A 14,605-nucleotide genomic window follows, 5' to 3' on the forward strand; every position below is an offset into this window, starting at 1 on the left:
CCAATTACCACACAGTCAAATCACAAAAAACAAAACAAAACAACAACAAAAAAAAAACAGTTACACCACAGAAGATTATACGTGTGAGAGGATGCCATAATCAAAGCCCTGTGGATGTGCTGAAATGATTGACGTCCAGTTAAGATATTTGTATTTTTCCTTGCTGTTAAAATATTTCTGGCCTGGCAGGGGGCTATACGTTTGAGGAAATACTGCTTTTCACATCTCATCATTTTTGCCCTCTACTGAGGTGGCCTAGAGGACATATTTGAGATTTATTTTGGTAAATCTTGTGCAGCTCTGAAGAATAACCTGAACATTCAGAATTTTTTGATGATTCAGTGACATTAAATTAAATTAGACAGCAAACGTTTCAGAATGCAAAAACTGGCACAAAGTATCAAAAACTAATAACAATGTGACCATTCATTATAAATGATGCAAATGTGCTCCATTAGGAGGATTTGACAACCAATTTTTCTAAAGAACTTATTCTTCATAATTAAGAAAATATCCATGACAGGTTTTTATGTTTTCTTTTGCTAAACAATTAAACAAAAAACAAATAAAAAATTACAACATAAACTGCATAAAAGAAACTTAAGAAAAAAATATCTCTTGCTAATTAGTTACATAAGTCTCTGAGCATGTGATCCATGAGCTTGTTACTTAGAGACGGGCTATTTATACACCTGACTCCCTTTAGAGACAGACATCAGATGAGCATGCACATGACATGCATAAACAGGTGAGCACACACACATGCATGCATGTGGACAGACACCTCAGCGTAGCTTGACAGATGAAGAAATTTGTCTTAAAGTACAGTGACATTTTTAAAATCACACTGACGGCAATAATGGAGCTAAAGAACATCAGCTGTGATGTCACACAATAATAAGATTAGCATCTTCTGGATTAGAAGTTAGTCACTGTGGAAGAGGGTATGACTCCTGATGCTCTGGATCAGAGACTTGTCGCCCGCAAAGGGTTTGTGCTAACAACATTCTGTCAGGAGAGCTCATCACAAGCCCTGGCTGCCCACAGGGTAGCGTTCTTTCACCTCTACTTTTCTCTCTTTTTACAAACAAATTTGCAGTTAATGACACAAACTTTAAACTGATTAAATATGTGGATGACGTGGCCCTAGTCGGCCTGCTACAAAAATGTGACTCCTATCTCGCTCACACTAAGGCTCTTGAAGCTTGGTGTCTTGACAGCCAGCTGGAAATCAATGTGTTTAAGACAAAGGAGCTTGTTTTTCACACAAAGCAAGAACTGACAGTACAGCCAGTTTCACTCGATGGCCAGCTTGTTGAAACGGTGGAAACTTTTAAATATCTTGGTACAGTTCTTGACAGTTGAGCTTCTCTGAAAACACTGATTTTATCTTTAAGAAATGTTCACAGCGTCTCAGTCTTCTTAGAAGATTGAGTTGTCTTGGTGTTAATCCGCAGATTTTAGAGCTTGTGTATTCTGCACATATTGAGAGTATTTTAACATTTCATCTTTGTGTTTGGTTTGGTCACTTGAGTTGTAAATTTAAGGACAAATTAAATAGAATTGTAAAAATGGCGGGGAAAATTGTGGGAAAACTCCAGAAGCCTCTGGCCCACATTTACACTGACAGGATGAGGAGGAAAGCTCAGAGAGTCCTGGCAGACAGCTCTCATCCTCTGTCCTGTCAGTTTGAGCTCTTGAAGTCTGGGAGGTGCTACAGAGCTCCTCTGGCCAAAGGTTCTTTTAAAAAATCTTTTATACCAAATGCCGTCGCCATAATGAACTCAAAAAAGTGACCACTCCACAAATAAAACCTGAACTGCTTTACTTGTTTTATTTGATTTTATTAGATCTTATTTTACGTTTTATTTATCTTACTAGGTCTTATTCTACTTCTTCCTTTACTTCCATGTATTTTATGCATCTTGTCTTTGTTTTATTCGTGTGTTTGTATTTTAGTGTTGTCTTTTTTGTGCTGGTGAGCCGAAGACAATTTTCCCACATCGGTGGACAATAAAGAATTATTCTATTCTATTCATTTGTGCATCTGGCTCCAAAAAGTAGTTCAAGAACCTTTTAACACCGTATCTAATTAAAACGAGTTATGTAATCACACATAACTAATGTGATTAAATGCATTTTATACGTTAAATGGGTCGGATTATTACCATGAGGGAGTTAGAAAGGAAAAGAAATAATCAGAGTGGAGAAAAATGATTTAATTCAAAAGAAAAATGTAAGACAAATTAAAAGGCAGAGCAGATAAATGGCAGCCAGTTTATTCACTTTTTATGTGACATACACTGCGAACAGTATGAACACGTGCAGAATCATTACATTTGCAGACAAACAGTGACAACACACACCAGTACAGACAACAGCATGCAGATGAGTAGGTGATGATGGAAAGAAGCATGAACATAAAAGAAAAAGTGGAGTTGATGGGTCAGTTTACGCTCAATAAAGTGGCACCATAACCTTGTCAGCAGGAACTATTACACTATGTAACAAATTTTTATTTTTGGTTTGTTCCTGGGTACACAGTGTGTTTTCCTAACCTGTTATGCCTTAAATAAATAGAAAATAGCTGTTATTCCACAGAAACCTTGCTTCTGTGATCAGGAAAATGATATTTTGAAATTTGTCTGTTTTCAAGAATATTCTCGATTCGCCTTCACTGCTACTGAGTAGTCTTCTAGAATATTCTTTAACTGCTAGAACTGTCCAGAATTTTCTAGAAGTTCCCAGAATTATCTAGAAATTTCAAGAAAATTTTAGAACTTTCTAGAACGTTAAAAAAATATCTAAAATCAAAGTTTGTGCTGAATGTAGTCATTTTTCCATAGAGTTTAGACATAAGCAGTTGAAATATAACACTTAGAAGCCAGGAACAAAAATTGTGTTACATAGTGTTATTGGAAGAAACACAAGTCAGACAGCTGTGTTGTCAAATATATGGACATGCTGGCTGATGGTAATGAACCTAGTGCTTACAGCTGAACTACACTTTCCCAGCTATATCATCTACTGTACATTTCCTGATCAGTCTTTCCTAACTTGTGTCCCTCTTCATGTTCCTTCCTTTTAGTCCCCATCCGTATCGACAGCCCTTAGTGTTTGCACTGCACCTGCTCTCTGTTTGGCTCTGTGGAGCTCTCTCTCCAAGTCCTCCCTTAGCTCCTCATTTGTTTTGATGCTCTGCTCAAGCTGCTGCCTGAGGAGTTGCACTGCTGTCAGCTCCAGCTGGAGAGCATGGAGACGCTGGGCACTGCGGGGGAAAAAAAAAAAAAAACACCCACACAATGTATATGAGCAAGGCTGTTACCATAGCCTCAAACATAAACAAACAAAAAACTAAACAATATGTTTCTCTGACATGTTACCCTTCTATTTCCACATTTTATGTTGTATTTTTTCCAGGTCCATAAGGGGTTTGATAGGGACAATATGTGTAATTTTGCCTTCTTTGTGTCATGACGCTGTGTAACTGGTGATGGTGAACAGTTGTACTATGACCAGTCGCCACAGAAACAGAAATGTCTAACTCCTTCTTGGTGGCTTCCCTCACTCATATCATTTTTAACTTTTCTGAATTTTGAATCTTCCTCACATTTCAAGTGCACTGTGGTGCTGCATAGAGGCAACCCCCCCTATTTGATTCAATGAAATTATACAGACCCAAATCACAAAAGCATACGTCAGCTCAAGGCACTTCAAAATTCAATTCAATTTATTATATGTACGCGTATATAATACCAAATCACAACAAAGCTGCCTCAAGGCACTTCACACAAGTAAGGGCTAACCTTACCAACCCCGAGAGCAAGCACACAGGCGACAGTAAGGAAAAACTCCCTCTGATGATATTGAGGAAGAAACCTCAAGCAGACCAGACTCAGAGGAGTGACTCACTGCTCAGACCATTCTAACAGTTACAAGGTTTTTACAAAGCTTTACAGAGCTGAAGAAACAGAAAACTGGAATTTAAAACATCTGCTGCATCAGTTTCAGGCATGGCATCTTGCGGCCAATCCAGCATCCCGTTGGGTACAGTCGCAACTCCTGTGCCTTGGACAGAGAGAAAAAGAGCAGAACCAGTTGGCTGGAAAAACCACACCTAAGGTATAATTCATCAACATTAAATCGACAGGAAAGCAGAGAAAATACTAAGGTGATCGCCAGCCACTGCCTCTAAGCTTCACTAACAGACCCACAATTTGGATAAAGTTGAGGCAGAGACCTGTTCCATTACTAATAAAATGAATTTAAAAGGATAGGAAGCATAGTTCCATACTATGCCAGTATCCTAGCCATACAAAAGAAGAATAAATGCACCTTAAGTCTGGACTTGAATGTCTCCACAGAATCACACTGTCATAAAAAAACAAAAAAACAAAACAAAACAAACAAACAAAAAAAACAGGTGCACGATAAGAGAAGGCTCTTTACTCAAAAGAGTAACGTCTAACCTTACCCACCCTCTGAGCAAGTGCACTGGCAACAGTAATCATGCACACGCAGGAACACACCTGAAGCAGACCAGACTCAGTGGGGTGACCATCTGCTTTGGTCATACCACCAAATAAAATAAATCATCAAAGCACAACAAAGAAATGTCAAAGAGAAAAATGCTGCAAAAGAGCAAAGAGAAACATGCTGCAGCTAAGCAACCATATACATATAGTGTCCAAAGGTTGCCATAACTGAAAAAACATCACCACCAATAAAAACAAATGTGCATAGCAGAGTCTCAGTAAGTGGAATATCATCAGCAAACTGATGTTCAAGTAGTAATCTAGTTGGACTATTCTTCAGAATTTGTTACTGAGAATTTGTCACCCTCAACTTTATCTAAATTCTGGGTCTTTTAGTGAAGCTTCAGGCTAGTCGCCGGCGATCACCTTAGTATTTCTTATGTTTTTCTTGTTTGCTTAATGGTGACAAATTATACCATATTTTTGTCTTTCTGCCGCCTGATTCATTTTTTCTTCTTTGTTTGAGGTGCAGCTCCATCCAGAAGTGGGGGTAGGTGTTTTCATCTGCAGGCCTCCCGTCCTGTACACCAGCATGGACTCCCAAAAACATTTCCTGTGTATTTGCATTGTCAACTGTATCAGTAGCATGGCCCAAGCAGTGGGTCACCCTTTTGAGTCTGGTCTGCTTGAGGTTTGTTCCTCAAATCATCAGAGGGAGTTTTTCCTTGCCACTGTCACCTGTGTGCTTGATCTAGGGGTTGGTAAAGTTAGACCTTACTTGTGTGAAGCGCCTTGAGGCAGCTTTGTTGTGATTTCGCACTATAGAAATGAAATAAATTGAAATTAAATTGACTGAGTCTTCTAGAAGTTCTTGGAAACAGTATGGGTTTCTACAGTTCCCCAAAGATCTCACATGCCCCAACTATTTATAGTTGATATTATACAGTCAGGTTAGACTGTATTGTGCTACATATCCCTACAATAAAAGTACCAACAGTGAAGGAATAAAAAAGAAGAAAGAAAGGTCCTGATGATGGATCTAGTCTTGATATTCTGAGCAACTGTGGTTGCTGCAGACAGAAATATAACAGTGAACAGAGAGAAGACAAAAAAAATGCAACTTGTCTTTAGGGGTGCCACACAAAGAACATGAATTACTGCATCCTGAAAACGTTTCACAACAAACGAACAAAGAAAAAAAAAAATATAGTTCCTCTGTATCCCAATATCTTAAATGTCATCAAACTAAGTTATTAATGAATTGAAATGCTTCTGTTTTCAATTACTCACAGGGTTGATTTGAAGTTGTAGTTACTATTATCAGGTGGTTACCTGTCTTGCTCCTTCACAGTCCTGACCAAACTGGAATAGAGCTGCTGTTCTGCTCTAAGTGCTTTGTTCAGGGAAACATGTTCCTGTTGCAAGTTTAGAATGCTAGGCAAACCCTAAGAGAATACAAAAAAAAAACAGAACTCTTCATGTCAGAACAATGAGCATGGTAAAATACAGTATTTTATTTAGTCATGGTTGGAAATAGTGTTAAGGTACTTCTTGCTGGCTGTCTCCACCAATCATGGTTGTCTCCCTCTGGGGAAGGCTAGGGAGTGATCTCTCCATGCCACTGCCAAAACCCTGATCACTGCTATGATCAGTTTGACTGTCCCCTCTTTCAACAAGGCGCTGGTGGAGAACCTGCTCAGAAAAACAAACAAACAGGGCTCATCAAGTGAGGCACTCAGTGGCAAGACTTGTGATTTGTGAAAAAGGCAAAATCCATACACTGATCATTTCATCTTTGGTCTTCAAAGTGGCAGTCAGGGACTCTATGTTAGCAGCCTGGCCTTCATTGCAACTCTCTACCTCATTGAACAATGACTGCAGCTCTGCCAATGCAATCTGTATATAATGAAACCAATGCATGGGAAAAATGTGTTACCAACACTGTTTAAATTATAATCTTATTGACTACAAAATTTAATAACTTTGACCTTCAGTTCATTCTCTCTCTTCAGAGCTTCATTCAGGGCCTCGGTTTTCTGTGCTAGCTCCTTCTTCAGGACAACAAATGTTTTCTTAGAATGTGGAAGATTCTCCCCATTGTCTTCACTGTTCCTCCTGGACAGGTCCACTTTATTGTCAACAAAACAAAAAGACATGCAAGATCAACATTTATTACCACTTATAAATACCCAATGAGAGGGTGTTAGATCTAATACCACACCTTCTTTCTCAGCCAACTTGTCCTGCATGATTTGGATAGTCTGTTTGAGCTCCAACGTGTAATCTGACTCCTTCTGCCTCATCTCAGCCAAAAACTGGTCTCTCTCCTGACCACGCTGCAGAAGTTTCTACAAAAGTAGACGTTTTCAGTCAGACACACTGCCAAAATCAAAATGCTGACATAACAAACAGAAGTCAGAACAAAACAAAAAAGGACTATTTGGCAAACACATGGGAAGTTCTGAATTTTGTTGTTTGCATGTAAAACAAGCACATTTCCCAGACGGATGACTGCGGTGTGTCCCAGAGCAACTCACATTGATGATGCTGTCTTTTTCATCCAGTAGAGCTCTGAGAGCTGCCGTTTCGACATGCATCTCTTGGATTGCTGTGGAGTTTTGCTTCTCAGCAGTGGTGAGGTGCTGCTGCGCATCACTCAGCTGTTTCTTTAGATCCTGGACCTCTCGATTACACTCGGACAGCATGCGGTTGTGATGGTCTGCAGACTCCTGTAGAGACAAAATATGATGTGCTGTTTATACTACACCCCATACTTGGGATGGAAAGATGTCTTTGTTTTCATATCAGGTGATATAACACTACACATTTTAGTCCTGCACAGAATCTGGCAAAAAAAAAAAAAAGCAAGGTACCAACATAAAACTGAAATCTAAATTCTTCACTCTAAGGTGAGATAAATGAGTTTTTTGCAACTGGGTGTTGCACTTGCACCACACCTTGGAACGTAAATGACACTGCCCTCCTTGGCCACTCCTCAACCCTACTTGCTCCATGCTGAGCAGAAGGAAAAGCAGCTGGAGTCTTACTAGGTCTAACAACTCTCAATGTGGGGGGAAAAAAGCCAGATGTATGTAAATTGTACTCCCACCACATTACTGACTCCAAGTTAGATTTTTATGCACATTTTTAAAAAGTACCTGCTGTCCACGATCACAAAAATAATAGAGAAAACAAACAAACCAAAAAAAAAAAAAAAAAAAATCTGGCTCTTTAGAAATGGGGGGAGGGACAGTGGTTTCACAGGGCAGGACTCAAGTGTGGCCAGACCGAGCATGTAAACACAGGACAGAAAAGCTCAAAGGACAGCACTTATGTTGCTTCATTCCCTGCACAGGTCACTATTAATCCACTACTGCAAATAATGACATAGAAAATAGCGGTTGGCTTCTATATTACCTGTTAAAATGTCTTTCATAATACCTTTCAGGTCCAGAAGATTTTTACTTAAGAGATGAAACCATATATGACATTCACATGTACACATCTGGACTACTGCAGTAAAAGCTAGTGTAAATTCAGTCTACCTTGATGAGTTGGTCTTTGCTGCTAATGGTAGCCAGCATCGCTTCCACAGCACTCCCATTGTCCGCAACCAGCTTTTCTTTGGCTTTCACTGCCTCAGCCAACATAACCTCTGTGACCTTTAACCTCTGGCCCATCTGCACAGTGAGATCACGTGCATGCGTCTGTGACTGGCTCAGGAGAGTTTCAGTCATCTCCTACATAGATCGAGGAAATAGAATACAAACTTCCTTTATAACGAAACATCTAATGGCAATGTACATGTAGACGGTACCAGGTTAGTGTGACAAAGAAACAAAAAAAACATGGCCACACACCAACTTACCTCCATATCCTTTGTCTTGCCTTCCAGGGAGAGCTTTAGCTGAGTGATGATAGAGTCCTTCTCCCTCAGTGATCTGTTCAGGTTGTCCTCTACTTCTTGCTTAGACCTCTGCAGGTTTTTCAGAGTGTTAGCAAGATGCTGCAGCTCCACATCTTTTTCTTTGATCAGATGGTCAAAACTCTGGAAGGAAAATAACAACAACAACAAAAAGAACAAAGATACATGAAACCCAAGTCCAGCCTTCCTAAACCAAGAAAACATTCTTACCTTCATCTCTGCTGAGTTTCAGTTTTACACAAATCAATACAAATCTATTTTGTTTTCCTGATCAAAATCAATACTAGATACTCACATTAATGGTTTCCTCGTTATGAGAGAGCACGTTATTGAGCCTGTCCAGGTCTCGCTCCTTCTCCCTTAGAGACAGCTGCAGTTGGTGTATTTCATTGCATTTTTCATCAATGGCTGTAAACTTCTCATCCAACGCTTGCTGTGACAGAGCAATGTGAAGAATATCAGTAACCCACTGTGGTCTGTCTGAGAAGATGACAAAAAGGATAGAGGAAAGCACACCTCCAAAGCCTTCTCTTTTTCTTTCAGCCTTTCCCACAGCTTGTGAAGCATGCCGTCACTTCCCCCTGGGCTTTTGTTTTGCTCAAGGTCTCTAACCATATTCATGTACTCCTGCAGAGTAAAGATTTTTTTTTTCAAAGAACAGTAAGCAGAACTCGATTTTCTACTGTCTTCCAATCTGAAGTTTTTGTCCAACTCAGATGTTTTTTTGTCTGCCTTAAAAGCACAAAAAAGATGTGCTCTTTGACATAGTTACTCCCTTAAATACATTTACTAGAATCTGTCTGTGTATGTCTTATGTTGTCGATTCACCTGAAGTTGCTGCTCTTTATCAGCCAGAATGGAGGCAAGCCGTTGATTGGTGACCTCATGGAACTGCAGTTTTCTTTTGGTTTGTTCCAGCAGCTCGTGATACTGCTGCTCCAGAGCACTTTCTCTGTCCCCAAGCTCACTAGTCAACTTCTTCAGTTGATTGTTCAGATCCTACAGGTGGGGGAAAAAGTTACACAAATGCTTAATTGTGTGTTAATTTATATCAACCATTAAGAAGTACAAACAGTATGGCAGTGTTTGGTCAATCTATCTGCAGAAGGCAGTTCTCAAAACCTGAGTGACAGTGCAAGAAGAACACTAGTTAGGGAAGTTACCAAAACATCCGTGGCAACTCTGAAGGAATTATAGGCTTCTGTGGTGTTGATTGAAGAGAATGTATAGTGCAGCTCTTGTTTTGTGGTGTCAGCATCCACAGCTTCATAGGTGGAGTGGGACAGGAATAGCCTGTTATAAGGAACCAGATAAACTCTAAGCCTGAGTCTCCTAGGTGCTTTCTGGCAAACTAACTAAAATATGATTTTTTTTTTTTTAAAGTTCTTTATTCCACTCCACCATGAAGCTGTGTAACTGATGAAGAAATAGAAAAGTTGCACTATCCCCAGTCTCTCCACGCATAACCACAGAAGCCAAAAATGCTTGTGAACTGGGTGGTTTCCATCACTAGTAACCTTTCTGACAAGACAACTAGCTCCAGATTTACCACACAGTACCATAATACATCTAAGTAAACTCCAAGACATATTCAGTGACATGGAAATGTAAATGCATAAATACCTTGACAAATCTAAAGAAAACTGGCTTTGAAAATGATGGTTCAGATGTGATATTAAAAAATGCCCATATTTATGGATTTCATCATTTTGAATTTCATATTAATTAATTTAGATCACGTTAAAATAGATCAGTTTTGACAAAAAATTTAATAAGCATAATTTTACAAATTGCTTTGTTGAACTATTAAAAATCCTGATTTATTTTTAACTTGATATTCCATTAAAAAGTGTAAAAGCATAAGGATGTCACATCTTTTGCTTGATACTACATACAGTTAAACAGGGGACAAATAAAGAATTATGAATGCGTGGTGGTTTTCTTCTTATAGAAGGAAAGATCTAGGGGGCAAAAGTGAGTGACTTACATTTAGAGCCTTATCTCCTCTTTTTTTCTGCTGTTGCAGGTCTTCCAGTTCCAGTTCCAGCTGCTCCTTTACTTGCTGCAACTCAGCCAGGTCCTGCTCTTTCCTATCCAGGCCATGCTGTAGCTTTTGGGCTTCAAGCACCTTTGCGTGGTGTTCCCCTTGTAGTTGGACTAGCTCCGTTTCTTTTGCCATTAAGAGATTTTGGTGCTCCTCTGCTCCCTGAGGGAGATATGCAAGTAATGTGTATCTACAGATATGGCAGTCCAGTCCCTATAAAACCCATTAAAATAACACATTTTGCCACTCTTTACACATCAGTTTCCTCTCAACTCTAAAAATATGCAGCAATTCCTTGATGACCTATAAATTCCTGCAGTTGATACTTTAAAAGCAGTAGAAGTTGATGCTCCCCTTTATCTGGAAGAGATTTTTATCCTCGATTAAATCGTTACAGTCAGGCGAATCCTCTGGCCCTGATGAATTCCCTTCTGATTTTCATAATACATTTTATATGAAATTAGCCGTTACTTTTGTAAGTTTTTGAGGAATCATTGGAACAGGGTTCTTTCCCCACAATGCTGAGCCAAGCCTCCATTTCATTAATGCTCAAGGAAGAAAAAGATCCAACTTCTTGTGCTTCTTATATGAGGTCTGTTAGAAAAGTATCCGACCTTTTTTTATTTTTTGCAAAAACCATATAGATTTGAATCACGTGTGATTGCATCAGCCAAGCTTGAACCTTCGTGCACATGCGTGAGTTTTTTCACGCCTGTCAGTAGCGTCATTCGCCTGTGAGCAGGCTTGGTGTGAGCAGTGGTCCACCTCTCTCGTCGGATTTTTATTGCGAATAAATGTCTGAACGATTTGGAGCTTTGCTGCATCAAATTTTTCCAGAAACTGTGAGAGACCTCCAGGTGGACACCATTCGGAAAATTCATATGACTTTCAGCGACGATTTTATGGGGATTACACAGATTAAGGAGTGCTCCAGCAGGTTTAAAGACAGCGTCTGAGAGCGCGGCGCACTCCGAGCGCCGATCGACAGGCTGACACCCCGCTGAAACAACCACATCATTCCCAAAGTGAAGGCTTTGTTGATCCGGGACGTCGTCTGACTTCCACAAAAAAAGGCAGAAGGCGTGGACATCAGCACTTTTTCGGCACATTCAACTGTTAAAGGAGTTTTTTTTCATGGAAAGAGGAGCGGAGGGATGCGCCACCGTGCCGCTCATGGCGCGGCACAAAACCACCTCCGTGTTGGTCTCACAGGACGGCTTTCAGATGGCTCAGACGGCTTTCGGTTTCTTTTCAGTCGTGTGAATATCCGAGAAATTGTGTATGAGCTGGACATACCCCAACATGAAGTGAAAATGAATGTGTTACACAGGTTTTTATACCTTTTTCAGTATATTCCTCTGTTCTTACCCAAAACATACAAACTCACATTTTGTCTATAATTCAAGGTAAATGCACAAACCACTTGAGACACACCAACACAACACACACACACACAAAATATATGTATACTGAGAATCACAACCGTTATAAAACGTGCTTTTGACTTACCTGGTATTTCTGTAGTTGGGCTTTATGTGCCGAGTCTCTTGCCTTTGCTAAAGCAGCATCCCTGTCCTCAATCTCTTGACACAGCTTTTCATTCTACAATACACATTTAAAGACATGTTGCTAATACAATAGTTACAGCACAGTCTGGTGAGCTATTACCATAGCTATAAATTGCAACAATATCCAAAAACATGTTTTAAAATTTATTAAAGCTTACCTCTTTTTCCTTTTCTTTTACGACCTGTGCAAGACCCTGGATTGTTTTATCTCTCTTAAGAATATTTTTCTTCTCAGTGCTTAGTTCATTTTCTTTCTCCTCCAACTTTCCACACAGAGCCTATACAAAAAGAAAAAAAAAAGAAAAAAGAAAGAAAAAAATGATATCACTGTCAGATAAAGCTTAATCTGAATTCAGGCTGAAAGAAATTGTTAACTCCATGTACCTTATTCTGATTCTGTGCTTCCTCCAGTGTTTTTGCCAGGTTGTCATTGCTGGTTTTTATGAGGATAAGCTCTTCAGACAGCTGCCTATTGCTAAACTCCAGTCGAGTAACCTCACTCTGTTTTTCAGCAGATCCACAGAACAAACAAAAAAGAGAAAATATATTCATGGGAAAAACGCATGTTTAAGGTCACGGCTGTTCTCTCACAGCTTCTATACATTCTACAGTTTCGATTACTGAAATACAAAACCTCCAATCTGACAGGGATGTATTCATCTTCAAATTCCTCAGTAAGGTCATGCAGAGATTTCCATTCTGCATCTGCGTGTCTGTGGTTGATTTTGGAGTTGGAACTGTGGGGAGTTAACCTCTTTGGCACAGGGATGCGGCTCCCTGCATGGGCAGGAACTTGCTGCTTGGAAATGCAGTGCAGCAGCTGGATTAAGTCAGAAATCACAGACACCTGTCTTGATGACTTGACGCTCAGTGCTCTTCCCTGAACTAGTTTTCTTTGCTCATTAGTGGCACCACGTTTGGCAATCAACACTTTGGACTCTTTGCATTTCAGTTTGGGATGAGCGTCTGCAGGTGTTTCTGGTGCAAAGTCTTGACTGAGTGACTGCAGGGACGTGGAGCGACCTTTGAATCCAGGTCTAGGCAGCGTGCCCCTACTCTGGACCAAGTTCAAATAAATGCTCTGTGTGCTGTGGCGTGTGTCTCGGAGACCAAAGCTCTTCAGGCAGCTTTCAAACCCAGCCCCTGATCCCAGCCTGGTGGTCCTGAGGCCTGAGCGCCATATGAGAGTCCCTTTACTACCAATTCGATCCAGACTCACACATCTTCTTATACAATTGTCCCCTGGATGATTGCTGCTGTCCCTCAATTTTTCTTCTGACTCCAGATGACTTGTAGCCTCATTGTCAGGGCTGCCAATCCCAGAGGTCCAGGGTTTAATCTTGAAACCGGTACCCTTCCCATCACTCTGTTGCTGGACTGGGTTGTTTTTGTTGTAAGTGCAAACAATGCACTGGATGAGGTGTTCTTTCTCCACTTGTAGTTTCTGGATCTGAGCACTGTATTCATTCTGCAGACGACTGATGCAAACATCACACTGTACGACCTTCTCTAACTGGAAGACACATTTTCCACAGAGGAACTCACCGTGGCCATCACGTGTCACTTCACAGCCCAGCACATGTGACAAGATGACCTGCAGCTTCCTCTTTGCTGATGAGCTGAAGATCCAGCGACACTGGCTTCCCACTAGACGAACACCACATATACGACATGGATCCTTCATTGCACCTTAGATGTTCAGATTCCAATCGTACCGATGCGAAAAGTCCAAAAATACTCTCAATGACTGAAGCATACTGTCCAGTGAGGTATTGCTCTTTAGCTTTGCAGCAGCGTGAGAGACGTCCATCTTCCTTTTCAGTGCATCAGCAATGGTAGCACAGAAGTAAATGACTGAACCCAGAGCACTGTAAGCCCTAAGCCTTTAATAATCCCTGCTCTTGCCTGTTTTACTCTTCCCCATGCATCCAATCACATCAAATCCTCTGAGAGCACTGCAGTGATCTGTTATGGCCAATGCCTGACCCTCTGTAGGCCAGCTTTTCTCAGACGCCCTGATATAGAACATAACGTCAGCCACATACAGGTGGTGCCTCTCCAGGAGACTGCTGGTGACAGTAGCAATAAGTTTATCCTGAAGAGTCCAGCCAACGTGAGAGTAAATCTGAAAATCAGCTTTGCGATTAGAGCTGGTATTTTTGACAGTGATTGCTGTCACACATTCCATTGCCCCTTTCTCCTGGAGAGGCCATCAAAGGTACTATCATGCTTAAAAAAAAAAAAAAAGAGAATGATGAGTGACATGAAAAGATGCTCTTTGTGGGGAAAAAGGGAGGGAAGAAAACAAAACAATCAAACAAAAAAAAAAACAAACAAATGACTTCAAGTGGTCATTCATTCATCTGGTATAATGCTGTAGTCATAAAGGTACATTACATATCAAGTTAAATGAATATTTGCGTGACACCAACCTGAAGGTCTGGCTTTGTTGTGTCCCTTTCATGCAGCTCCTTCTTCAGCATCTACAAAACATAAAATAAGGTGTTAAGACTTTAGGCAATCCATCCAACTACAGCAAGCAGTAGTGAAGGAAAATAACCGAAGACTGAAAAACAGTAGCAAATGTCAACAT

General features: G+C 40.3%; 1 protein-coding gene across 7 annotated transcripts in view; it reads right to left on the minus strand.

The window, feature by feature from the left end:
• The window catches only part of cdk5rap2 (CDK5 regulatory subunit associated protein 2), a 53,123-nt gene that overhangs the window by 21,637 nt on the left and 16,881 nt on the right, over window positions 1–14,605 (minus strand). For 4 of the 7 annotated variants that reach the window (XM_034191485.1, XM_034191486.1, XM_034191488.1 and 1 more), the window contains exons 1-17: window positions 12,647–14,002; window positions 12,397–12,513; window positions 12,171–12,290; window positions 11,954–12,046; window positions 10,388–10,606; window positions 9,229–9,399; window positions 8,917–9,027; window positions 8,696–8,833; window positions 8,344–8,523; window positions 8,021–8,215; window positions 7,013–7,204; window positions 6,697–6,823; window positions 6,464–6,603; window positions 6,255–6,371; window positions 6,024–6,167; window positions 5,808–5,920; window positions 3,129–3,268 (exon numbers count right to left, since the gene is read on the minus strand). In XM_034191485.1, the coding sequence (XP_034047376.1) occupies window positions 3,129–3,268; window positions 5,808–5,920; window positions 6,024–6,167; window positions 6,255–6,371; window positions 6,464–6,603; window positions 6,697–6,823; window positions 7,013–7,204; window positions 8,021–8,215; window positions 8,344–8,523; window positions 8,696–8,833; window positions 8,917–9,027; window positions 9,229–9,399; window positions 10,388–10,606; window positions 11,954–12,046; window positions 12,171–12,290; window positions 12,397–12,513; window positions 12,647–13,696 (3,367 nt within the window). In that variant the 5' untranslated portion in view covers window positions 13,697–14,002. Of the gene's footprint in view, window positions 1–3,128; window positions 3,269–5,807; window positions 5,921–6,023; window positions 6,168–6,254; window positions 6,372–6,463; window positions 6,604–6,696; window positions 6,824–7,012; window positions 7,205–8,020; window positions 8,216–8,343; window positions 8,524–8,695; window positions 8,834–8,916; window positions 9,028–9,228; window positions 9,400–10,387; window positions 10,607–11,953; window positions 12,047–12,170; window positions 12,291–12,396; window positions 12,514–12,646; window positions 14,004–14,444; window positions 14,496–14,605 lie in introns of those variants that run through there. The other 3 variants (XM_034191489.1, XM_034191487.1, XM_034191484.1) reach the window with 3 other exon arrangements.

Source organism: Thalassophryne amazonica, chromosome 17 (assembly GCF_902500255.1).
Source record: "Thalassophryne amazonica chromosome 17, fThaAma1.1, whole genome shotgun sequence".
Lineage (NCBI taxonomy): Eukaryota > Metazoa > Chordata > Actinopteri > Batrachoidiformes > Batrachoididae > Thalassophryne > Thalassophryne amazonica.